This window comes from Notolabrus celidotus, chromosome 4 (genome assembly GCF_009762535.1).
Source record: "Notolabrus celidotus isolate fNotCel1 chromosome 4, fNotCel1.pri, whole genome shotgun sequence".
NCBI classification, from domain to species: domain Eukaryota; kingdom Metazoa; phylum Chordata; class Actinopteri; order Labriformes; family Labridae; genus Notolabrus; species Notolabrus celidotus.
In genome coordinates, this window is record NC_048275.1 from 28,894,718 (window position 1) to 28,920,389 (window position 25,672).

Below are 25,672 nucleotides of genomic sequence, written 5' to 3' on the forward strand. Positions count from 1 at the left end.
CACTACTTCATTTAAATACTTCATATTCTCTTTATGATAAAACAGGAAACATTGTATTCCTCTATAACCAGCATACATTTCTGCTAAACCCTCTGTCACATCCTCTCACCTCTTTCCTGTAAATCTTCATAAATCAACACATTTTTGTGCACTGACCTTGTCTTACTTCTCTAAAAAAGCTATGTCATGTAAAATACAGACTGCACAGCCCATTTCAGTAAATCACTCCTGCTGTACAAACCTGTGAAGTATTTGAACAAGTTTAAAGTTTCACCTCTCTCCTGGCCAATCAGTAACTGAAAGTGGAAACTGGTTTTCTACAATCCTTCATATAGACAGTCTCACTGCACTTTAACTGTCTTCTTCTGCTGCTTTCCTCATAATGTTCAGATTCAACCATCACTATATAGTACAACTTTATCTAATGCTGTAAAGCCATGTTTACACAACAGGAAAAAATAACCAAAGAGTCACGCTGACACTTTCTGTCAGTAAGAGGTGAAACGCTGTGACTGATCTGTCAGGCAAACAGTGTCTCTGTGCTCTGAGTCACATGGTTCACTGGGTTAAGATTTAAGCCCCTCTATGAAAATGTGACACACTGCAAAAAAGTCAGATTCAACAACAGCTGTTCTAACATTCAATAGTAAAACAGTAAGGAGTAAAAATAAGTAACAGTGACATTATGAGAACAGGTGAAACGTCGGTCTAGGGGTAATTTGTGTAATTTTGACTGTTGTGGGTAATTTCTGTTTGTGAGTGTGTGTGCTCTGTCATGTTCCTGGATTTGTGTCTGCTGGTCCCAAGTGTCTGGAGATCAAGCAGCAAGCTCTGATGTTGGAAAATGAAAATAATGTGGAAGTGCAAAATATTAAAGTATTGCAGCTCTATGCTTCAGGACTTAGTATCTGTGACGTCACCCATTTGTACCTGAAGCGCTGTTTTGAAGCCAATTGTCGGCAGGTGCCAAATTGGAAATGCTGATCTCAATATAACTGCTGTCGAGTTACTGTGAGGTAAAGAGGGTGGGCTTTGAGCCTCCTCGCTTACAGCTACAGTGTTCCCGCCTGTCAGTCAAGTCAGATGTGCCTCTCATGGGAAGACTCATAATCTCAATATCTTCCAAATTGCCGCGTTAGAAAAAAAATTCACCCCGTCCAGTTTGTGCCAATGGAGAAATGAGCTATTCAGACTACACTCATTTTTTGAACCAGGCTGTAAACATGTTTATTTCTGCTGTAAAGATCGACTTTTTTGATTTTGTGTGTATGTGGTTTCCTGTACTTCCGGCGCCAGCCTCAAGTGGACACTTGAAGAACTGCAGTTTTTAACACTTCCGCATTGGTTTCAATTTGCCGCTTGAGGAAAACCTGGTAACACCCACATTAACATCGACAACAGAAATACACACGTTTACATCCTACACAGGCCGAACTCTCTAGCAACTCATCTGTTTTGGTAATATCAAGGCTATGAGTCATATACACATTTACATAATTATGGGTGTGGCTGAGTTGAGTGACAGGTGTGCAAGCTGTAGCTGTTTACTAGATTGCTGAAACCCGCCTAAGCTCCACCTCTTTGACTGTTTCTACATCGAAAGTTAGGTTGAGTCAGCATTTCCAAAATGGCGACCACCATAGTTAGGCTTTGTGACACCTCTTAAGAAACCAATGGATGACGTTAATGAGATTGCCTCCATGTTTCATACAGTCTATGCTGGATATGTGGGTCAGCTCTCCCACAGGGGTTTGGTGATCAGTAACAGCTGCAGAGTTTTCCGTCCTCAGCCTCCAGGTTTTTTTTTTCTGTACACTGTGATTGATGTGGAATAAAAATGTTGTGAAACTTCTTTAGTCTGGTTCATCCAAGATTTTGGTTTTTGGTATTTCCTGAGTTACAACTGAAGCAGCTGGGTTGAATTTATTTTGTATTGCTTTGTTCTTCTTTTGATTTCAGCTAAGGAGTCGGGTGAAGTTTATGTATTTTGGGTTATATAGTAAAGGGTAGAAGTGTTTGATATAAGACAGTTTCTTTTGATTGATGTTTTGACATTTGTTCATTCCAGGGTTATTCATTCAGTTGTCGCTATTGTTGCACTTTATTTGTAATTAATTGTTTTGGGTACTTGGAAACTTTGGTTTGGGGACCAGGGAGGGAACATCTTTCTGTACTGTTATGTTGCGGTCGTACCCATTTAGCTGGGTGCTTAACAGGGATGAAATAATGGAAAATAAAAGAAAGAAACTGACTGATTAATTAAGAAGTAGATCAGCATCTCGTGTGTTCAGTGAAGGTGAAATTGCTGATTTTGTCAGTAGAGTCTGGTGGTAAAGAGAGCACAGGAACAACTGTTTCTACGGATTCTCTGTATTCTTTTTTGGACACTTAAAATAATAATCTAAGCCTATCAGTGACAAAAAATAAAACCTTTCAGTGAACACACCTTGATCCTTTTCCCAAAAATGACACTGCAGCCTGCTCAGCCGCTCAGCAGTTTTTCTATCTTCTTGCCATTTACATTAAAAATATCTTTAGGTTCTAAACTCTGAAATCCCTCTTTACTTTGACCTTTACTTTACTTTGACCATTCTTCATAGCAAAAATGAATCTGGGGCGCTGGATTGGCTAAGTGATGAAACCACATGCCACATGCACTCTCGTCCCAGTTTCCCTCTCTTTTTATTGTCCTCTCTAAATAAAGGAATAAAAGCCCCAAAAAATACAGAAATGAATGTGACCAACTAGACACCTCTGGATGTGGCAGTGTGATCACAAAATATCTCAGTAAAGTAAATATTTTTCAGAGGGCTTGGTAGTATTTGTGTCCCATCACAGCAGCGTGGGAGCCTTGCTGGGGCGTCCCAGTGCGGGGGGAGATTTGCTCCTCAGCTCTTTACTTTTCAGACTGACGGGCTGAGCGACCATTAGAGCCGGGGCTGAAAGGTGGTGGGCGGCCGCCTTCTGCTGATGAGCGCTGTTGATGTAACTGGAGATGAGGAGGGTGATCTCCCTGATCTGTTGACCAAACAAGACAAGAAATAAAGTCACAGTGATGGTTTCTTTAAGGAGGAGTGGCTCTAAATGTAGTCAGAAACCTCTTGTTTTTTGGAGACACAAAGCCACAGTCTGCTCCTGCTCTCACCTTGGAGGCGTCCATGGCAAAGAGATGTTTCTCTGTAGGTTTGTCTTTACTGGCATTTGTCACGACGCTCTGTCCCACCACCAGCATGAAGTCCTGTCTGCAGCCTCCAAACGTCATCAGGGTCTTGTAGGTGTGGGACACCAGTGGCTTCTGCACATACAGACAGATGTGTTCAGAGCAAGAAAACAACAAGGAGACAAGATTATGTTCTAGCATGTTCTCGAACAAAACAACAGAGTCTGGCTTGATGGTCTGAGTCTCATAATATAAAACACTCTGCTTTTAAATACTTCACAACAGCGTCACAACAGCGTCACACCATCTGGGCTACACGATGGTCTCCATGAACACCAGGTCAATTGGCAGAGAAGATTTGGCAAATTTTTCACAGGCACAACCCTCATACTCAGCTCTGCTGCTCATCCCATAAATACATGTTCCTTACAAATGTGGCACCATTAAAAGGGGAAATAAACAGCTTCTCCAATGGTATAAGATTTATCGCCAAGAAGCAAGACTTTATGTCCTCAGCAAATAATTCAGCACAACTCCTTCCATAAAAGACTTCCTTGACTTAATCATTCTCAAAACTTTATCAAAAACCTGTTCATGCTCCACAGCCTGCAGGACATGAATTCACAACAATCATGTACATTGTCATTTTTCAATATTGGGTGATCATATGCTTATTTATTTGTTTGTTTTGTACATTCATGTTTAATTTATTCTGCTTTCTTAACATTTATTTAATGTTAAACATTTATTTAACATTCATGTATTTATTCAACCTTGCTGCCTGTATAATTAAAACTATTCACACCATGTGTAACATTTGTATATCATTTTAAATTCTATTCTATATTATTTATATATTTTCATTTTATTTATCTGTTTTTTTTTTCCACTTTATTTAAAATTGTCCCTATTTGTGCTCTATTATTCTTCCACTACTCTACTACTATGTCTGTGTTGCTGGAACTACCGAATTCCCCCACAGGGATCAATAAAGTATTATCTTATCTTAGGTTATCTTATCTTATCTTATCTGTATCATCCGTTCAAAATATTTCTTCACTTTTCAATTTTTCTTTTTCTGTCATGTCTTTTCACTCTTATTGTGTACCAGAATTGCTGGAGTAATAGAGCATCAGAATATCCTCTTCCGAGTTAATAAAGTTCTTTAATGTGTTTTTTTTACAGCAGAGATGCTCACCACAGAGTTGTGCTCCAGGACACTGAGGCCATCCTCATGCACGGCCAGCCAAACACGCACACCCTGCTGTGGAGACGCAGTGACAGACTGAACAGACAAAGAGAGAAGCAGGACGTCAGGTCAAGCACAAACACATTTTCATAACACACCACAGTAAGATAACCTGCTGTTTGTGACTCATACACAGAACACAATGTGTGCATTTTAAGTTTCATGACTCACTTTTGGTTTTATTCATCGTGGTGTCTTTTTTCTCTTGTGTGGTTATTATTTATAAACTGTGAACATCAGATGGTGTGTATCAGGTGAGCTGCTTTGTACAGGCTGATCTTTAAATCAAATATAAGAGATTTCAAAATGTTAAATAAATGAAGGCATAATCTGGTGTTAACTGCTAGAGTGCAGCAGAGCCATCAGCAGTCTCTCTCAGTGTTGAGGAAACCAAGAGGACTTTCAGATGGGAGGTGGGATCTGATCTGTTTGTCTATATTCTAAGTTTTGACTCCAGATATAAGACTCGTCTACAAGTGGAAACACTTCAATAACATTTTTTTAATGTTTTCCTAAGACAGATATACTCTTTTAACAAAAAATATTAAAACATCCAAGCACTAAAAGGTTGTTTTTCTGCTTAGTAGCTCCCATGTAGCCACAATATTCATATCTTCAGAACATTAGGAGGTATGTGGTTTTTGAGATAGATTCATTCATATGAAGCTTGATCGTCTGGTTTAAGAATGATGTTAGTGTGTAACTCTAACAGGATTTTAAACATCCCAGCTGTCTTTTGTTGATCTGGCTCTTCACAGCTGAACAAAAGCAACCACACTTAGCTGTTAGCTCTTGATGCTGGTTACCAACTGTGTTTGTCAACCCTAGGTTTAAGGCAGAGTTTGATGCTTAAAAACTAAACTACATTCATGTATATGAATGACATAAAACATATGAAAATACATTGTTCTGTATTGGTGCTCAGTTGTGGCACAGTGTGAGAGTTAATGTGATTCATTTTCCTCTAATGGGACAATAAAGTGAAGACAACACTATGAGGGGATATGTAAGGTATCCTTCCACAGCTTAGGTCCACAGTGAGCTGGAAACTCAGATGAAAATGTAATTCTTTTTTGTTCACATCTTTTAATAAAAAAATGATCATTCATAGAATATGTCTGTTAAGTAATTAGTGTCCATAATAACTGGGTTTAAATAAGGTAATAACCATGTAGATTAACCCTTAGTTTTCTGTGTAATGTGTAGATATTGTGATGTGAAAAGGCTCAGGTCACAGATCACAGGTGTTATTTTGTATGAAGTGTTACAAGTGAGGCAAGCTGAAAGTATGTTGCTCGACTGTAACTCTTACACAGCAATGATGCTGATGTCTAACACACTCTGAAGCATTTCAGCATCATCACATGATCAACAATCAGTGCAGTTCAATCATCCTGCAGCCTGCTCTGTGTGCACACCTGCTGTGACATCCCTGAACCTGTCAGTCAACAGGAACATGAACCCTTCATCGAGTCCAGAAGCATCAGTTGATGTGTCTGTTTCATACATGTGATGTATCGTTACATCAAGCCAGTGGCATTTATTTCCATCTTTTCCTTCCCCCGTGTCCTTCCTTTACTAAAAACTTTATGTAATTTAATTATTTGCTGACATTTCTATTTAATTCAGCAATGACAACAATACAAAAAAAACAAACATTAGTCATCATTATGATGTGATTAATGTTCTCCTACCTCTGCTTCAAATAATTTGGCACCAAAGAATGGCCACTTCCTGGCAACGGTCAGGTAGATCCTGACACACTCTGATGAACTTCGACCCCTGAGGGAGGCCCAGCGTGCTGAGAGACGCTGCAGCAGCACTCTGAAGAGGGGGGAAAGGGTGGGGGTGGAGGGAGACAGGACATCAGCCTTTTTCAGCCTGAGACAAATCAAAAACAACCTCATGTCCACTGAAGCAGAGTTTTTGTCTCATACCTGAGCTGCTCCTCAGACGTGCTCCTGCGGTAATGTTTGGGGTAGAATCTGTCCAGAACCTGCTTCAGAGTTTGGTTAGACTTGGTTTGTGCTGATCCAGGAGCAGAGAAGGGACGCTCAAAATCTCCATACTCCACCTGAAGACAAAGAGAAGTGCTTTTCTGAAAACCATTTTAGAGAACAGTCTGGTTCACCAAACAGCACTTTGTGAACTAGAAATTCAGTTGTGTTGCTGGTTCTGCTTGCATCTACTACAGCTCATATATAAATGATCTCTGTGAAAGATATATAAAAATGTGTGCATTAATAGGATTTAGACCTGAGCCAGCAGGGCGGCCATCTCCAGAGCGAGCTCCTTGTTGACGGGGAAGTGTCCCGCGACGATGGCCTCGTTTGTCTGATACGCCAGCAGCAGCCTCTCCCTCTCTGACTCCCCCCTGACCTGGAGAGAGAAGTACAGCCTGCGGACAGACAGACAGACGAAAAACAATATCTGACCAACGTCTCATGTGGCTGATGTAATGAGCTGAAATGGGTTGCTGAAACTTTGGGCTGAGGTGTTGAGGTGAAGAGAATGAGTGTACCTGTTCTTGTATGTGAGGCGCACCGTCCTGGTGTTCTCAGACTTCCCGGTGTGCTGCTCCTTCGAGGCTTGCTCCCATTTGGAGATGATGTCACAAATCTGCAGTCGATACAGAAGACAGTTTGGGAATCAAACACTTCTTAACACTTCCAGAAAGTCATCATCACATGAGAAGAAGATGCACCTTCACTCCCCCCTGCAGACAGTGCTCCAGCTCTCGCCCTGTGGGGTCGTCGGTGTACAAACTGAAACCAGAGAGGCCGGTCTTCCTCATGCTGCTGTCCTGGTTCAGGCGACTCTGGAACTCGTCCACTGTAGTTGAAGCGTCGAAGCTCACCACCTGTAAATATCAAACACAGAAGACTTTGTAACAGCGCATCTCTTACGTCGGACTTAGCTACGACTGAATCTTTGACCCGAACTTACATTGAGTGCGGACAAAGACCAGTCTTAGCTGCAGGTATGCAGACGATAAAAACGGTTGCACAACAAAACTAAACACCAAAACAAACAAAGAGATGCAGGAGAGGATACTGAGGAGGTCTGGAACCAAAACCGCCATTATAAAGCAGCTTGATCATTAACTTGGGGAGAATTCTATTCACTTTCACAAAACAGCTCAGAGATAACAGACTACATAAAACAAGAAGGTGATCAGCACCTGAAGGGTGAGAACAGCACCCTGTGTCTATACCACACATGCTGTCGTTTAGGGGAGAGGTCTAAAATCAGCTCAGTGTCTGAGGAATGTCATATCACAGATTACTCTCTCTCATCTTGACGCTCTTTCATCAATCATCCTGTAAACAAGTCCAGCTGCCACCACAGTTATCTCTGTGACCGTTATTTTTCTGTTTTTATTAGTTTGAATAGCCCGACTAGTCTGACTTTACAGACTTTCGCCGGCTCCTTCCTAAGCGTGAGTTACACCCAGGTGTAACACAAACAGGGCTTAAGTCTAACTGGGGCACAGGGCTTAACTTTAGGTCTGATGTAACTTTCAGTTCTAAGTCTGACTTAGCCCAGCCCAGCTGTATGTACGCCACAGAGTGTGACATGTTAGTATATTGCTCACTGCTAGGCTCCAATAAATTCTATATTCTAATAAATCATTTCTCAGACTGATCTTCTGAACATAAGGGTGGAGCATTTAGACAACAACAAATAAGACTGGATTAACTACAAAATGTCCAACAACACAAGTCTACAAAGATAGAGGGTCTGAAGTCTGATCGGTCAACATTCTCAGGAAGATAATTTCAACCCAAACCTTCTCCTAAACTTAGACAAATAGTTTTAGCATCTTAACCAAAAGGAGAAAAAGAAAGAAAGAAAGAAAGAAAGAAAGAAAGAAAGAAAGAAAGAAAGAAAGAAAGAAGGAAAAAAAAGAAAAAAGGAAAGAAAAAAGAGAGGAACAAAGACAGAAAGATGGGAACAAGAAAGAAAGACTGACAGAAAGAAAGAAAGAATTAAAAAAAATAAATTGAGAGAACAAGAGAAAGAATGAAAGACAAAAGAGAGAGGAAGAAAGACAGAAAGATTGGAGAATGACAGAATGAGAGCAAGAAAGAAAATAAGAAAGAAAGAAAAATGGTCATCATGTGGTCTGTAATAATTGGTCATGTTATATTTTGGATTCAGAGAAGGCTGCTGGTTAACACAGAAACAGATTCACAGACCCACAACTTCCTGAAACTTCCACGCTCATCCTAATGAAATGACTCCCTTGTTTGCATACAGAGATAGAGAGAGAGATAGATAGAGATAGGTAGAGAGAAAGGCCCTTTTTCAAATGAATCCCTCCCTCCCCACTTCCCCTCTACTCCACCCTGGGAATCAGGAACTTTGTGTAACCCATTGTTACATGTCACACAGATAATAATAAGCAGCTCAAATGAAAAACAATTTCACAAACTCATTGACATTCTCCTCAGTTTGAGAAATACTCATCTTCTTTGATTGCATTTTTTCTTTTTATAGATACTCCTTTTCAAACTGAAGTTTAGAATCTGCTGTCTAGATTTAAAGACTGGGAAGAGGTTAAATAGATCCTGAATCTGCTGTAAACTTTATTAATCGTACCTTGATGAAAGCAGTTTAACACAGAACTTTAATCTACGCAGCTCTCTCATGATGCAAGATAAATGACGCTACACCTGGTCAGTAAGCCAGCAGCAGTGCAGACTCCTTTGTGGAGGAAGTAAAAACCAGCTCTGGGACCTTTCACACGAATAGGCAAATGGAAGGGAGGCGGTGACGGAGGCCTTTTTGGGAAGGCTTAGAGACAAGGTAAGGTGGAGCGGTGCAGTATGACAGTTTAATCACACTTTGTGTAAATTGTGAGTGATGTGAATCTGAGCTGTGAGAGCGCAGCAGCAACATTTATGTAAGCTGTGTGACCTCACTTTGCAGGTTTCAACCGTCGCCTTTCCTAAAAGTTTGAGGTGAGACTGTGACAGCTGTCTGCAAAAACTGGTTTCACTGTTTTGATTTTCCATGCTGCATTCTATGCTGTGTCTCCACAGACCTTACAAAAAGATGGATGACAGCACTGTAAAAATGAAAGCAGAAGCTGTTGATCGCCCCCTACTGACTGACTGCAGTAAAGTTCATGAAGCCCCTCGTCTCCGTGTTAACAGAAAGGACATGGGTGAAACTTTAAAATCAAAACACACGCTCTCATCCTTCTCTGCGCTTTGCAATTGACACACCTTTTAACACAAATGAGGCATCACTACCAACGCATGGTTTGAGTTGCCAACTTAGTACAGGGGGCCTTAATGTGAAAGGGACCCACAAAGATGAAAAATGAATGGCTGTCAATGTTTGCGGGGTCCATAAGGGATGCCTGTGTAGAGGGCCAACAAATACCAACCACTTCCTGACTCTCCAGCCTGGGACAGATATGAACCTTTTTGGCTCAGTAATTACTGATGTAGAATGCTAACAGGAATGTTTTTGCCACAGTGTCAACAGGCAGAGGTGAAAAGTGCTACAGCCTTTCCTTTGATTGATTTGATATGATGTGTGTGATCAAGTTGTCTCTTGTTGTGTAGTTTTGACCAATCAGAACCAAGTATCTAACACAACCTGGTAATAGTTATCTGATGGTATGAAGAGGGGTGTAACGCCATGATTGACAGTTGTCAAACTCTTGCTCTTGCTGTGTGCGCCAATCAACAATGTAGAGAAGGAACAGCCTTTTGTACTACAAAATTAGGTCATATACAGTCTGTGGTTGTGTGTGTGTGTGTGTGTGTGTGTGTGTGTGTGTGTGTGTGTGTGTGTGTGTGTGTGTGTGTGTGTGTGTGTCTGTGTGTGTGTGTGTGTGTGTGTGTGTGTGTCTGTGTCTGTGTGTACCTGGTAGGTGCTGTTGAGGAAGTGGACGGGCATGCTGAAGGGCAGAGAGTGATGATAGGGATTCCTCAGCAGGATGGACAGGATCTCCATGCGGGATGGCCGGGCCTGTCTCTCACCCTTCTGCTGGGTCCGCTCCATGGAGCGCAGGCAGTAGATGGCATATTTACCTACTTCAGTCCTGACAACAAGAGGGACACAATACTAGGTTTGAACATGTCATGTAGTTACAAAGACAAACTGTGATAATATTTTTGTGTACTTAAAATAACAATCCTGTTAGTAATCACAATAGAAATAGCTTTAGGCTGATGAATGTCTCTGAGAATATTGTTAAAAACTAATTGAATATAAAGGTTCTTTCTGTGTTGTTTCTAAGTCGTATTGCAGTTTCCAAATTCCAAAAAGACTGGAAGAAGAAGCAGATCTATTCTAACTTCAGCCCTCAGACCACAATGTTTTCTCTCTTTTGTTAGACAGTGAACATACTTTTTTGTATCACCTTGACTTGAAGCAACATTTTAAGAATGGGGTTCTTTTTTTAAGGTTACATTTTTGGGGGCATTTCCACATTTAATTGATAGGACAGCTGAAGAGAGACAGGAAGCATGGGGAGTAGAAAGCATTGGAAGACACGCAGCAAATTGGTGCGGCCGGGGCGAGGACCACAGCCTGCTCACACAGGGCGCATGCCTAGACTGCTAGGCCAACGGCACCCCATTAAGAATGGGATTCTGAGTAATTACGAAGGTCTTAACTCACAAATTTCTAACATTTGATAGGTTGATAAATTCATGAGAAACAGAGCAAAAAAATGACTAATGACGATAAATCTTCATTGCAGTCCAATTGTTTAAGCATTAAAAATAGCTAAAACTTTTCATGACATTTTCTAGACTGTATAGTGACTTTATTCTTGTAGTGAGTGCTTCTCGTTTTGCGTCTTGCTCCTTCACGTTCATTTACTCGATCCTGTTCAGACCCCTGATGTGATCTCACCTGGAGTCCCCATGTCTGTTGAGGTGAACCTGCAGCAGCCAGAGGAACGGATGCTGGGGCAGAAACAGTCCAACACACAGGGCGAGAAACTGCCAACCCTGAAGAAACACACACACACACACACACACACACACACACACACACACACACACACACACACACACACACACACACACACACACACACACAGTCTGTTTAGTTTGAGTTGTAACTGTGTGGATCCAACAAATCAGCGACACTGAGTTCATTCGTAAACTCAAGGAGTCACAGGGCTGAGTAATGACTCACACTGTTGTCTTTAAATCCTGATGATGAGAAATAATCAGGATTGGTTTCTATTTTGAAGCCTGCAGGTGACCATTCATCCGTATTCGTACCCTCTGCTGGTGTTCCTGGTGACTCTGCTTATTGGCTAATGATGATCACATGACTTCAGAGACTTTCTGGTACTTTTAGGACATATTATATAGCACTTAAAGCTGTTTTAGCAAATATGCAAATAAAGGCACTGTGAGGAGTTTTTAATACTGATTCTGAATCAGTCTCATTCTTATACCGATGCCTCTTCAAGACCGACAGAGTTGAGTCGATAATCTGCACTCACCGGGAAGTATCTATGTTTAGAGGTGTGCTGGTAAATTTGGCAGTGACTTCTTACATAATATTTACACTCATAGCTGATACTGGAGCAGGATTTGCAAAAAGACGTACATCTGTTGAAGTCTTGTTGTAGACAGAGGAACTCTACAACCAGGGCTTTCCTCAGTAAAGGAGCTATGAGCAGGATTTAATGTTTATCCTTGTGAGTCACATGACTTTTGATAAAATGTCTGGGCCCTGGTCATACTTGACATTTTCACACACCCTGTTTTTACAGATAACACATGCTGCTGCTGCTGCCCCTGTGTGGCGAGAACACAAACCTGCAAGGGACCCAGGTGGCCCTGTGGTGTCCTCCTGCGGGTCTGTTTGATGAGCTGACAGAAGAACTCGTTCTGCAGCTCGGGGTGCGTCAGACACACCTGCAGGGCGCTCTGAGCCAGAGAGACGTGGTAGTCGATGGCAGGAGCATCGATGGCCACGTTGATGAATAGCTGACAGGTCTGAGGAGAGAGATGAAGTTCGGAGTTTGATTTAAACCCACAGGAAGAGAGGTTACCTGTGCATGTGGAGTGCTGGTCAAACAATACCAAATATAACAACTTTAATATGTCAGTTTTGTTGTTTGTCAGGGCTTTTTTTTGTTTGTTTTTTTAACATTCTTTTTATTGAACATTTTCAAAATATTAACAGTCCAGCACAGTACATACACAGGTTGTTTGAAATATGCAGCAAATCCAAATCCAAAATACATCCGCAGCAATGATCCAAAAATTCCTTATTAGGTCTAGCATTTCAGGCAATTGCCTCTTGAGTTCCCAGATACTCCAACACCTTGGCAAACTTTGCTGTATAAACGTCCATCTGACCTTTAATACAAAATCTTAATTTTTCCAGAGAGATATATTCTGATATCAATGATGTCTACAGATGAATTGAAGGAGGTTCATCTCCTACCCATTTGGTCATAACAGCCTTTCGGCCCAGCATAAGCAAAAAATGAACAATGTGCTTGTGTATTCTTAATGATTCGGGGACACATCCCAATAGACACAATAGTGGGTTGGGCTGTAATTGTTACTTGATTACAACACTAACCTCAACACATACTGTATGGTTTGCCAAAACTGTTGAACCTTTTCGCAAAATAGTCTTACATTTTGGGCAGTTTAGAGAGGCCCCTGCTGTGTATTTACTGTACATGTATGGAGATATATAGACATTTTGTAAGATATTATATTGCATTTCTCTGAGTTTGTCAGTTTTTAAAGATGATTTTAAAGGACTTATTTTAGACCACTCCAAGGTAAAAGAGATGTTAGCACAGCAATACAAGAACCAAACTGCAAAACAAAATAAACACCATAGAAAAGGAAACACTTGATTATTTCTGAGTTCATGACTGAACCACCTTCAACCCTCACTCAGTCTGACCCTAACAATAAAACATGCAAAAATCTTACCCCCACAATAACATTTGCATATTGATCACAGCGATCCTCAGAGTAAAACTGTCTCTGTACCTTAAAGAGTTTCACAGCCTCAGTCTGCAGAGCCAGTGAAGGCAGCGTGGTGAGAGGAGACGACAGACCTTCTTTACTGAAACACAACACAGGGTGTCTCCAGATCGAAGAGTCTGAAACACAACAGGTATGTTGCACGCAATGAATAAGATACAATGTGCTCAGTGCAAAAGAAAGAAAGACAGAAGCAGAATGAACCATGTATAATAACAACGACAACATCAACAAATGAAACTACTAACGAATAGAAGAAAAAGAGGCGTTTTTTGTTTTGATTTTTTTACACCTGAGGCCTAATTTAAGACATTCAAAGGGATAATAAATAAAAGGTACAAACAGGTTTATAGAGATAATTTAAATGAATCAAATTGTGTCCAAAAAAGTTTTGTTATTTTATTTTTCCATTTAAAAAAAAAAGTATTGACCTGGATCTAAATGCTGTATATGTTGTCAGACACTTAAAATAACAATCTGAGCCTGTCAGAGAGAAAAACAGGAGCATTTAGTGGACGCACTTTGGTCAAGAATTAAAATGCAGCCATTACAGTCCATTTTAGTGATTACAGCTCAGTCGATTTACTAACAAAATCTTAAAACCTATTGTACCTATTCATGATGCAAAAATATGATAAAGGGGTCTAAAATAGCCAAATGTCGTTTTAATAGCAATGAATCACCACAAAATAACACAAACTGAGAAATGAAGTTTATGTTTTTACAAAAATGTTGCAAAAAAAGTGGAATAGTTGTGGAAAAAAATGACATAAAGACATTGTCTTAAATAATAATTCAAACAGCGGTTTTAAGAATTCCCACATGTGCCTTTTCTCCAGATCTTTTTTTGCATGTTGAATAAAGAAAAACATCATGACTAATCTGGTTTGTATTCAGACTTGTGAAATGTTTGTAGAAACTTCAGGAGAGGAGAACAAGATCCTGGTTCACATTAACATACCTAAGAAGTTCCCTTTACACTTATGTAGATGCATATAACAAAACCTCATACAATTCAAAGCAGCACTTTAGAAGTTCATTACCGATAGTTAATCGAATCTGATGAATAAGGGTCAAAAACACTAATTGTGGTTAAAAACAGATACATACATAGACACAGAGGAAGTTAATGAAAGTGTCTTAATTACTGACTTGGATCTCCGTCCAGTTGGAAGAGTTTTCCCACCAGCTGTTCGAAGTCAGTGCCGACTGTTCCCACAGACGTTCCTGCAGCTACAGACAGATGGAAGAGCCACGAGTCCTGCAGACAAAGACACATACATCAGTGAGGACAGAGGAGCAGGAAGTAAACCCAAACAGACCAATGATGTTCATTTCTTACTGAAAAGAGAGCTGCAAAGAAACAAACAAAGTAAGATGACAAACTCAATGTCTGCTTCTATTTGTTTCTTTATTAATCTATGTTTCTTTAAAGGTGGTTTTCATGAAAGAGCATTTTATCAGCAGAAACAACCTTTGGAAAGGATTTACAATGAGTTGTATATTTGCTTATACAATAAAAACTGGTGAGATTTTTTCATCAGAAAACTCAACCTGTACCTTTACTGGACAAGCAAGGACCAACAAGAGATAAGAGGTACACCTTTTCCTGAAGGGTGTGCAAAAATTGACATAAAGTTAAAGTTCCTCAAACAACGCTGTTTTTATCTCTCTGAATATTTTCACAGATTTTAGGATTTTATGTTCCTACAGATGTACAAAAAAACAAAAGAAGATATTTCATAACAGATGACTTAACTCTGGGTCCTAAACATATGGCATAACTTCAAGACAATGGTCCTTTAAAAAGCTTAATTTATGCTAACTTTGCTACATTTTGAGCAAATTCTGATTTTCACTGAACTAGACTGATGCTCTTAAATTCTCCCTAAAGTAGTTTTAGGATGTATGTGAGTTATTTGACACCTGGTATTTTGAATTGTTATAAACAGTCTTAGCTATTCATATCTTTTAACTCAGTTGGGTGATCATTTTGCTTATTTTAAGTCATTTTTCTCGTTATGTATATATTTTTTTGTTTTTGAGAGCTCACTTCTTGTTGCCCTGTGCTATTTTTACTAAATTCTCTCCTTCTTAACCAAGACCAGGGCCGTGTCTGGACACATTTTAATTGGAGTGGCACAATTGAAGCACTGACCCATGCAGGAGTAACATCATGAATGTGTGCACACACAAATAAATATAATTTTTATTTATTTATTTATTTTATTTATTACTTTGATTTTTTAAGTATTATACAGATGTTTAATTCATGTGCATAATCTTTTAACTTTAAAGAGGAACACAACAGAGAGGCAACATTAAAATCATCTAATTTTAATTCTTAAAGGATTCAAAAAAGGATGTTTGTCCAAAGTCACAATTGAAAGTATTTCCAAGTTCCAACATTGTGAATATCTTGGTACCGGAAAGTTGCCAATAAATGTATTTTGGACAGTGAGTCAGTATGTGGGAGTTTGCTTGCACTTCTTAATGGGCTGATTCCTCTTTTATTACCTTATGAAATAAATGTGTGAAGATTTTTTGAATTATTTGGAGTATCAACAAAAGAGACGGTGGTACATTAAAATGCAAAGATAGCCACGAGCAGACTGTTGCAATAAAGTCCTAAAAGTTGGTAAAGTCTCGCCTCTGCCAAGCCAATTACACTTTCAAATTTTATTGTACAGCACCAAGAGGGCCCATGCAACCCCTGGCCACCCATCTGGACATACCCCTTAACATCACTATCTGGATGAATAAATAAAAGTGTAGAACATAGAGAATATCAGACATCAGAGTTCAGCATTAGACAATTTGGGAAATGATTCGCCGCAGTCCTGACGTCTAACCTCATGAAGGTGCAAAACAGAAAAAAAGCAACCCTGATAAAGGAAAGATGTTTTCTGAGCATAGCTGACCTTCTCGTGGCGGTTCTCGATGAGCAGGTAGGTCGGCCCCTGCTCCTGAGGGTGGATTGCAATGGTGAAAGGTGTCGCCTGTAAGCCCCGCCCACACGCCTTCAGGTCATCATCTGAATCTTTTGACCTGTCCACCTCCTCCACCCGGGCCTCCCACAGCTTGATCTGACCTAGAGGAAACTGAAAACACACACATCAACACACATCATCACAGATCAACAGACATTTTCAGAGTGTTGTCTTTGGAAGTGGGTTTAAATAATGATAACAACACTAACTTTATATGTGGAACATTTTTCTAAAATCAAAGTTGACAGAGTGCTCTGACATTGTTGCAAGTGGAGTGTTGATGTTTACATCCAGTGGTGTTTTTCTCTGCTATCTGCGGCTGTAATCCTCTGGTTGATCTTTGTGGTGACTGAGAGGACACTCTACGTCTGTCAGTCTTCAAAAACCCAATCACAAACCAACAGTCCACAGATAAATCACTGCAGTGTACAGCGGCCATGGCTCCTTCTCACTGAAAACGCTGACCTACTGCATTAAATAGTGCACGGCCTGCTTGGTAATAAATAGTGGTTGTGAAAAAACAGTGCAGAAAGTTGAATTGCTTGATCCCAGAACTGAAGCGGAGAGAAATATTGTTGTAATAGAGTGATCTTGATCCATGGAATCTATGAAAGACTTTCTTAGTGCCTAAAGCATGTGTTTAAAAAAAAAAAAGAATTATCCCATTAAGACTTAGATATTCTTGCACAATAACTCCCCCTAGTGGTGACACTCTAGAACTACAGCCAATGAAGAATGAGACAAATATTCATGACATCACCCATTGCCTGAAAAAAAGATAAAAAAAGAATGCCTATCTCCAGCATAAATGTGTCTACCAGTACAGTGTTTATGTATTTAAGCAAACTAGAAGTCAACAGGACAGTGTCGTTGATCTTTTAGTAACTGATAAATTACTTATTTCATTCTTACATTGTTTAAATATAGGATTTTTTTTCTTGATGTTGGGCCTTTGTTAATAATATAACATAGAGTACGGTATAGACCTGCTTTGTTTGCAGAAGCGTCTTGATATAACCTTTGTTCTGATTTTGAGCTATATAAATAAAGATTGATTGATTGATAAACCCCGGAAAAATGAGTGGGAATGTGCCTCAGGTCGTTGAGTGTTGGGTATGACTCCATCCCTTTGTCGCTTTGTATATACAAATAAGAGGCATTTTATTTGTCTTACCTTGTCCTCTTGGCTGCGGAAATAGAACAACGTTTTTCCAATCAGAGCACACCAAACCCGCTTTGAGTATCCGTGCTTCACCTGAGAGAAAGAGATGACAGTGAGGATCTGAAGGGACAAATGTCAACCTTAACAAACAAAAAGCAACTATTCACTCTGGTGCATTTATGAATCCCTTTATCTCTTCAAATGTATTTAAGGTAGTATTGTTCAGTTTTCAGACCTTGACAAGCAGCCCCTTCATGCTGGGCCGGATATCAGGCTGAGTAAAGAGCGGACTGGCAGTTTTCAGTCTGAGCACGCTCTGTAGCGTCCTGAGCCACTCGTCCAGTAGGTTAGGAGAGTCGGCCTTCAGGTAGTACACACGCTTCCCCGTCACTATCTGTTCCCAGGAACACAAACATGTCTGTAAATATGTGATTAAATATGATTGAGTTAAACTGGATGTTAGTACTTGATGTATGATAAATCACCTGGAGGACTTGTTTTCCGTCCCCACGGGCGATGCTGCTGCTGGCGTTGACCTCGATCTGACCCTGAGGTTTCCTGATCACGTCACTCTGCAGGAGACATACAGATTCACAAACAGAGCTGAGCCAAAGGATTAAAATGCTTCATGATAAACATTTTCCAAGACTGAAAATACGTTTTCGTGCTAAAGATAAATCTGGTTAAAACAATTAATTCTGATGTCGATCACCAGAGATCAGACATCTTTTACCTGACATCTTCTCAGACTAAAATCTGGGATTATCTGCCAAAGCTTTCATGCTATAGTCATACATTGTTTCCCATTTACCCTGCTATAAAAAGAAGAAAAGTGTTTCAAGAGGATAAAACTTACAGGTGATTTATAGTAGAGCAACTCTCCGTCTTTCAGAACAAACCATCGTCTCTTCCAGGTTTTCTTCCAGGTCTTCACCATCTTCAGCAGGTAGCCTGACTTCTCCATCGGCTCCTGAAAGACACACCCAGTTTCATCTGTATCCTTTGCAGAGCAGAGTTATCCACACATGTTCCCCCAGAACATTTAAGGTATCTTAAAGGGAGAATTTAAATGTTCCTGGTTACACGCTTTGCAAACAGGTCTTACAAAACTTAAGACTCAAGTCCTTGTTTTCATTCAGTTTGGGTGTGTAATGCATGAATGTAAGGGAGTTCAGCGCTGTATTAAAGGAACTGTTTGGGTAACAACACAAACATGTATTTCCAAAGTTACAATTTGTTCATTTTAGAGTCAGGAAAAAAACATGTATTCAATGCATTGGGCATTAACTATGAACAGCAGGGACTTTAACTTGACGTCATGTAACACATTTACTTCTGGTGCATTCTGGGTAAGAGGAGAGTCTCAAACAGAACACCTGGAGGTAGGTGCACACTGACTCACAGTCCTCCCGTTGTCACTGGATGAAGAGCAGGTCTTCGGTAGCTTCTGCTCGGGTTCAGAGCACTCTGTGTCAGTGGAGTAGGCGTCAGGAGGGATGGCGTAGTCGCTCTCTGAGGTCATTGAAGACATCGACACGGCTGGAGGAGAGCAGAAAGCTTTTCTGAATTCTGTCCTTGATTTTATAATAGATGTCACTTTTAATTTGAAATTCCGTTGAGTCTAAATCTTAAACTGAGTTAAGTTTCCACCTGGGACTTGAATCCAACAATCACAAACATTTACAGGATTACCATCATTTTGTTTGCATGATGTTTGCAACTGTTGTATTTACTATATTTTCAAAGATATATTGGAATATGAATTAAATGCAGAGCTTAAAAAATAAAGTTCAGATTTTGGAGAATTGTATTTGTGTGCTGTAAACCAATGAGCCTGATTTGACACTGAACCTGTCATTCATTGCTAGTTGAACCAGTATAAACTTAAATGATTTACTTCATAAAAAAAACCAGTCTCAACCTTTGGCTGTTTCCTCCTAATGTACAAATAAGATTGCAGTTTGAAGGGTGAGGCATTCATGGCTCAAACCCACCATATCTTTGTAATAAAAATATGATTTAGAATCACATGTTTCTATGCTTGTGTTACCTCTCTTGAGTGAGCGTGGGCTGCCCGGGGTGCTGTCTTTCCGGGAGCTGGATGAGGTGCGGGAGCTGCAGATAGAGCCGTCCTCCTCTCCCGAGCTGGATGACTCCTCAGAGCTGGACGACTCATCAGAGAATGGACTGCTGCTCAGCAGGGTCGCTTTCTGCAGGACGGAGAGGTGAAGCCACAAACAACATCAATACTCAAGTCTTAAAGACCGATAATAAAAAAAAGCAGCAACAAGTGTTTCATCAAGGTTCACAGGTAAATAAATACACAGCATCTTACCCCCTTCAGAGTGGTGTAAACAGGTGTAGTCATGTTTTTATAGATGAGGGACGTGTACATTACAAAGGCAGGATAAGAGGACTGAAGGGACGAGTCTGCAACACAGATCACAGACAGGTGAGGTAAGGTTTAACTGAACGTGTGAGCAGGTGAGAGAGATGTGGACAGGTGTTCTCACCTTTACTGGCAGCGTCTGCGCAGGAAGTCTCTGACAGTCTGATCCCTGACTTAGCCACAGCGTAGATTCGACTCTCCTGTGAAAACAAGGAAATAATCTTCAGACTCATGTGAGGAAGGCCAAAAACGAATCTGTATGTCTAATCTCTTTACAAATTTAGTTGTGTACATGTGTAAGAAGTGTTTCTAATAAAAAAAACATCATGCTTCTTCCTTTTAACACTCAAACATATCACTCACCTTACATCTTTGCTGTGGAAAATGTAAACAGAGCCTGTTTCTACAGAATTAATAATCAATCTTATCCTGCCCACTCTCATTGTGGTGCAGCTGCTTCTATGTGGTACAAAGTAAGTCCAGGAGTTATATTTTACCCATTAACTTATTCATGGTGATCTCTGGACATAACAAAAACCACATCTACTTCAAATACTTTCACAAGCCTGGTTCTCCTAAATTTTACAGTTGGAGAAGCAAACAGTTTCTTACTGAGGGAATCAATCTGCTTCTACAGGAAATATTCAGAAAGTGACTTTAGATCAGGTTTGTTCTTGGTCAAATGTTGTCTCAGGATAGCAATCCACCAATGATATACCAGACCACAACTTATTTTAGTATACTGTCATAATAGTAATAACCTTTATAAATAATATTGTTATCCAAGTGGAGAGGGAAAATTCACATCCATGCATCATGAAAGAACCATGGTAATTCCAACCTTTGGAAAAAATTGCATGATTCAGAAAATCTTGGACAATATTGCTAAAATGTGTGATCAATATTGTTCTGATGTAAAGCTCAGTTAGGCGTTAGGCTGCATTGATTGCAGGAATGCAACAAAATTCAGTTCATGTGGAGACATATGTGCTAACTTCATCACAACAAGTATCAGAAAATCCACTTTTAAACTTGCTTTAAATTTCTCTAATTCTCCTTAACATTAAGAAGCTCACAGGTGCACAGGTGAGCCTCAGTCCTGATTTCATCCCAAACTTGACATATTTCAGAAACCAAACTGTATTACTCTGGGCTCATGTTTAAACCTGGATATCTTACCCAGGAGGGCAGCCTGTGTAAGGGCGGTGTTGGAGGTTTGCAGCCTGGTGCTGAGCCGTCACAGTCTTGCCTCTCAGGCCTGATCTCTGCCCCAGGTTCAGGATGACCAGGTGAGTCCCTCAGTGATGGAAGAGTAGCTGCATCCTTCTCTGTCTCAATGACAACCTCCTGCTCCTGGTCCAGGTCTGTCTCGTAGGGTCGGAGGGGGCGGAGCATGCTCAGAGCGTTGCGTGTTTGTCCGTGTGCTGCCTCACGGCAGATGGGTGGCTGGCTCAGGTGTTTCTTAGCCAGAGCGACGTTCATGAGGCCGAACCCTGCTGGTTTCCGCAGGCGGGGCTGTTTGGGTGAGGCAGGGGTGTCCTTCGGGTCCTGGGGAGGGTTGGGTCGTTTCGGGGTGAGGGCCGGGGTGAGGATGGGACTGGGGGTGTTTGTTTCGCTGGAGGAAGATGAGGAGTCGAGTCTGTGCGACTGGAAACGTTTGTTGAGCTCTTCAGAGGGGCAGTCCTCCCTGTGAGCCTCCCCCCCTCCCTTCTGACTCCCCCCCAGTGTCCCATCTGAAACCCCTGGCAGGCTGAAGCGGGGTCGCTCAGCTCGCTGCATGTCATCGTCAAACATAGAGCTGCTGTCGTCTGAAGCTGTCAGGTAGGTTTCACTGCCAGGCCGGCTGAACTCCAGCCCGTCCCCCCTGCTCTCACTCCCTCCCTCTTCTCCTCCTCCTACGTCCCCCTCTGATGCAGCGCTGGACAGAACAGAGGAGACACCCCGGGACTCAGCTCCACCTGTATTCTCACCCAGACTTTCAGAGGCGCTGTCCTCCTGCAGGAGTCCAGAGTGATCCGGTCTATGGAGTTCAGAGACTGATCCTGAGGAAGAGGAGGAAATCTGAGCAGCGCTCCTTTCTGTCAACACACGGAAAAACACAATGGCTATTATCTCTGCTTCATCATGAAAACACTTTATAACAACTGTGTAATTTATAATCAACATGTGGCAATGTAGAAAAACATTCAAATACAGCTTCAATCAAATGTAGTTCTGATCTAAATTTTAGGATTTTAATGTGTTTGTGCAAAAAAAACCTTGAAGCAGACAGATCCTGAGAGTGGAGAGTAAGAAATAGGAGGTGTTGTGATGTTCTTTTGGACTCTAGGTTTAAATACAATCAGTTCAGTGTGTGGACAAGTGGACTGAATTGTTTTTAGAACCAGGTATTAAAAAATTAAAAGGAATATTTTCTCTGTTTTGTTTTTTTTCTCTAAATGTAACGACAGAAATGAAATGTTCAGTTTTAGCTATTGTTACCTGGATACACAAGCTGAGCTAAAGTAAGCAGAGGGAACTCTCTGTAAGAGTGGAATATGTGCCATATAGTGTGTTTATTTTTGGGCTTTCATGCCTCCATTGAGAGGACAGGATAGTGGACAGTGTAGGACACTGCGGACAGAGAGAGAGGAATGACATGTGGGAAAGACTCAAACCTGAGCCCTTTGAGAACTAAAGCCTGTGTGCATGAGCATGTGATTTCACCACTAAGACAAACCAGCACCCATACTCAGAGTGTTTACCTAATTTAATCTTAACTTAATAAAAGAACAGAACCTGTTTGCTAGAAAAAATGAGTGCATATTAATAACCACGAGAACTTTTCAGTCAAAACTATCTAACTGTGTTGGTATTTTGGCGTCTTGTGATGTCAATTCACACTGAAGAAAATGCTCCCTGAACTATTTTGAAAGTAGAAACATGTACAAAATATGTCTTGACTTTCCACAAGTCATTATAACTTAATTTTAAAATACTTGTATTTTCAGAGGCTGGTAGTTTTTGCTTATTGTGATGTCATTTCTTTGAGTGTCCTTTAAATGGTATCTATCCTTAAAATCTGTACCAAAGGTCATGCTCATTTTGTAAGTCATACTGTGGTCATAAAAGAACTGCTGACCCAACAGACCACCACAAGAAACCTACGCTACACCAACCGCCACCACTGTCCCTGAACTAAACTCCACACTATGGGAGACCTGGCCTTCCACTCTGCAGCCTCGTGTCTGTGGAATGCCCCCCCTGACCATCTGAGAGCACCACAGACCACTGACTCCTTTCCAGAGGGCATTTTCCTAGTTTTACCTGATCTCCCCTGCTACTTTTATTTTCTTTAACTGCACGTTTTTTTTTAAAGTGGGCTGTGTGCAATTTTGTCTGTTTTCAACCCTGTTTTTACCTTTGCTGCTTTAATGATCTGTTTGAGATTTTCTCCAAATGTAAAGTGCATTATGAATAACGTGTATTATTATTATTATTATTATTATTATTAAAGTTTGTTAGGTTAATTCACACAGGATTAGTTCTACATGTTGTGTGTTTTCATAGTGGCAAACTTCATTTAGAAGTGTATGTCACAAACAGTCTGCTGTCTTCACTCCTCCATCATTATCAGGAGACTTCCCAAAGCAGAATCAATATCAAAATACCTAGAATACCTAATATACAAACCCAAGAACTGGAAAAACTGTGCTGATGATCAGAAGCTGAGGTGGGACTGTGGTTCAAAGGGACTTACCACTGTTGTCCTGGTCGTTCTCTCCCTGGACACTGAGGGTTCTTTGGGAGGGGGCGGGGCCTGTGAGTACCTGCGGACTCTTCCCCTTCACCTGGAAACAGCCGAACGTCAGGCTGCTGAGACGCTGAGCCTCACCTGGTCTGCTCAGGACTCCTCTTCCTCCGCCAGCTGCACACTTCTGTTCGAATGCTACACAAACAAGTTGGAACAGTATTATTATATGTGTGCGTTTGTGTGTGAATACAGAGATATTAATGAGTTGGTATTGACATAAAAGCTAACTGTAAAGACTCTGCAGTGTTACCCAGCACTTGTTTCTGTAGCTCCGCAATCTGAGCTTCCTGCTGCTTGTTGGTTTCTCTTAAAGCTGCGTTCTCCACCTCAAACTGAAGAATGAATACGAATCAACATGTTGGAATCAAAATATCATCAAACAAAAAAGGCAATGGTGACTGAACACACCATCTGGCTAAAATGTGCCACTTTCCATCAGTATGATGAGTTTGTGGTACTTGGTACTGTGGTCTATCTCATGCGTTCATCCATTTACCTCTGACAGCTTCAGCATCACCCACTCCTTGATCTTAGCGGCTTTCTCTTCCACAGTTTTGGCGTCCTGGAGTCGGTTCTGTTTCTGGTGGGAGAAGAAACGGCAGTCATGTTTTTCTTGTGGATTAAACACAAGCAGCAACAGAATACTTCAGGACACAAACAGAGCATAGAGAGAGATGAGAAAGTAGGAATCCTAAATTAAACTAAAGAACCAAATTTCAAAATACTACAAGTTGGTGGCTTAGGGTATAATAAATCCTTTTGTTTAATGTTTTTCATGTAGGGAGTAGGTTGTAGGGAGTAACGAGTAAGAAGTGGATAGAAGTTAGGGTATTAGTTCATGATTTCAGACACAACCAGGTGCCGGTGTTCTACCTGCTCCTCCAGCTGCAGCTCCAACCGTGCAATGACCTCTTCCCTCTCCTGCACCAACGCCTGCAGCTCCTGACACCGCTGAAACAAACACACCTCAGAGTCTCCAGAGGGACCACCTGCAGCCTTTAGCTTCTCCTCCATCCACTGTGCCTGCAAACACATGCACATGTAGAGTATTAACACACACACACTATGACAGCAGGGGTGATCAAAGGTTTGTATGATCCTCACCTGCTGCTGAGCTGTGAAGGCTCTCTTCTCTGCATCGATCACCTGCGTCTCCAGCTGCTGAATCTAGAAAAGGAAGACAACAGTTATTTATTTTCCTCCATTTGAATCTGGTACTCCTCTTCTTTTTGTGAGGGTTTGATATTTCATTCTGCATTTTATGTTATTTCGCAATAAAAATGCATCTTGATCTCGCACACACTGTATCAGTCCCATCAGCTGCTGTGCCAGAGTGAAGCAGATGCTCTCCAGCTGTTTTCTTTAGGTATTTATGACTCAGAAATAGGTTTACTGTAGTATCACCATCAGGAGACTGAGAACACACAGGAGTGTGCCACATTTACATTTAAGACATTTGTAACTATAAGACCAAATTTATTCCCATCAATTCTGCTTTTAAAAAAACGTGTGTAATGGGAAAAAAAGAAGAAAAAAGGTGTGTGACATAAAATTCTTCATACCACTCTGCTCTATAACATGTTGCAGAGATATTTCTGTGTGGGAGTTTTTTAAATGTCAGAAACAGACAGCAAAATAGCTGTTTGCAATACTTGTAAAGTGATGAGAGGAAGGGCAACACAACACTCATTTAACTCTATCAATTGCACATCTCAAGAATCATCATTCTGAAGCACCGACAGTTTCCATAAATAAAGGACAAAAACCTGTCAACAGCCTTGTTCTTAGTCATTTGAAAGGGATAATAAATATAGCAGAGCCCACCTGAAGGTAAAGCAGCTTAACATGATAATCATTTAATTTGTTGTTCTCAATGATCAGCTTGATAGAGGATGCAGGCTTCTGATGTAGTTGGATTGATATCAGTATCATTATA

The 25,672-nt window shown here is 40.8% G+C and overlaps 1 protein-coding gene across 1 annotated transcript in view; it reads right to left on the reverse strand.

The window, feature by feature from the left end:
- Positions 1 to 1,255: 1,255 nt before the first annotated feature.
- plekhh2 (pleckstrin homology domain containing, family H (with MyTH4 domain) member 2) overlaps positions 1,256 to 25,672 on the reverse strand; it is a 44,926-nt gene continuing 20,509 nt past the window's right edge. The window contains exons 3-30 of the mRNA XM_034681586.1: positions 24,841 to 24,903; positions 24,610 to 24,759; positions 24,233 to 24,316; positions 23,987 to 24,068; positions 23,683 to 23,871; positions 21,123 to 22,021; positions 20,068 to 20,143; positions 19,890 to 19,984; positions 19,605 to 19,764; positions 18,957 to 19,093; positions 18,411 to 18,524; positions 18,040 to 18,126; positions 17,790 to 17,948; positions 17,567 to 17,647; positions 16,324 to 16,503; positions 14,555 to 14,663; positions 13,409 to 13,521; positions 12,209 to 12,388; positions 11,286 to 11,383; positions 10,290 to 10,467; positions 7,114 to 7,269; positions 6,931 to 7,028; positions 6,666 to 6,807; positions 6,347 to 6,483; positions 6,104 to 6,233; positions 4,359 to 4,445; positions 3,146 to 3,295; positions 1,256 to 3,018 (exon numbers count right to left, since the gene is read on the reverse strand). Coding sequence (XP_034537477.1) covers positions 2,833 to 3,018; positions 3,146 to 3,295; positions 4,359 to 4,445; positions 6,104 to 6,233; positions 6,347 to 6,483; positions 6,666 to 6,807; positions 6,931 to 7,028; positions 7,114 to 7,269; positions 10,290 to 10,467; positions 11,286 to 11,383; positions 12,209 to 12,388; positions 13,409 to 13,521; positions 14,555 to 14,663; positions 16,324 to 16,503; positions 17,567 to 17,647; positions 17,790 to 17,948; positions 18,040 to 18,126; positions 18,411 to 18,524; positions 18,957 to 19,093; positions 19,605 to 19,764; positions 19,890 to 19,984; positions 20,068 to 20,143; positions 21,123 to 22,021; positions 23,683 to 23,871; positions 23,987 to 24,068; positions 24,233 to 24,316; positions 24,610 to 24,759; positions 24,841 to 24,903 — 4,320 coding nt within the window. The 3' untranslated portion in view covers positions 1,256 to 2,832. The remainder of the gene's footprint in view (positions 3,019 to 3,145; positions 3,296 to 4,358; positions 4,446 to 6,103; positions 6,234 to 6,346; positions 6,484 to 6,665; positions 6,808 to 6,930; positions 7,029 to 7,113; positions 7,270 to 10,289; positions 10,468 to 11,285; positions 11,384 to 12,208; positions 12,389 to 13,408; positions 13,522 to 14,554; positions 14,664 to 16,323; positions 16,504 to 17,566; positions 17,648 to 17,789; positions 17,949 to 18,039; positions 18,127 to 18,410; positions 18,525 to 18,956; positions 19,094 to 19,604; positions 19,765 to 19,889; positions 19,985 to 20,067; positions 20,144 to 21,122; positions 22,022 to 23,682; positions 23,872 to 23,986; positions 24,069 to 24,232; positions 24,317 to 24,609; positions 24,760 to 24,840; positions 24,904 to 25,672) is intronic.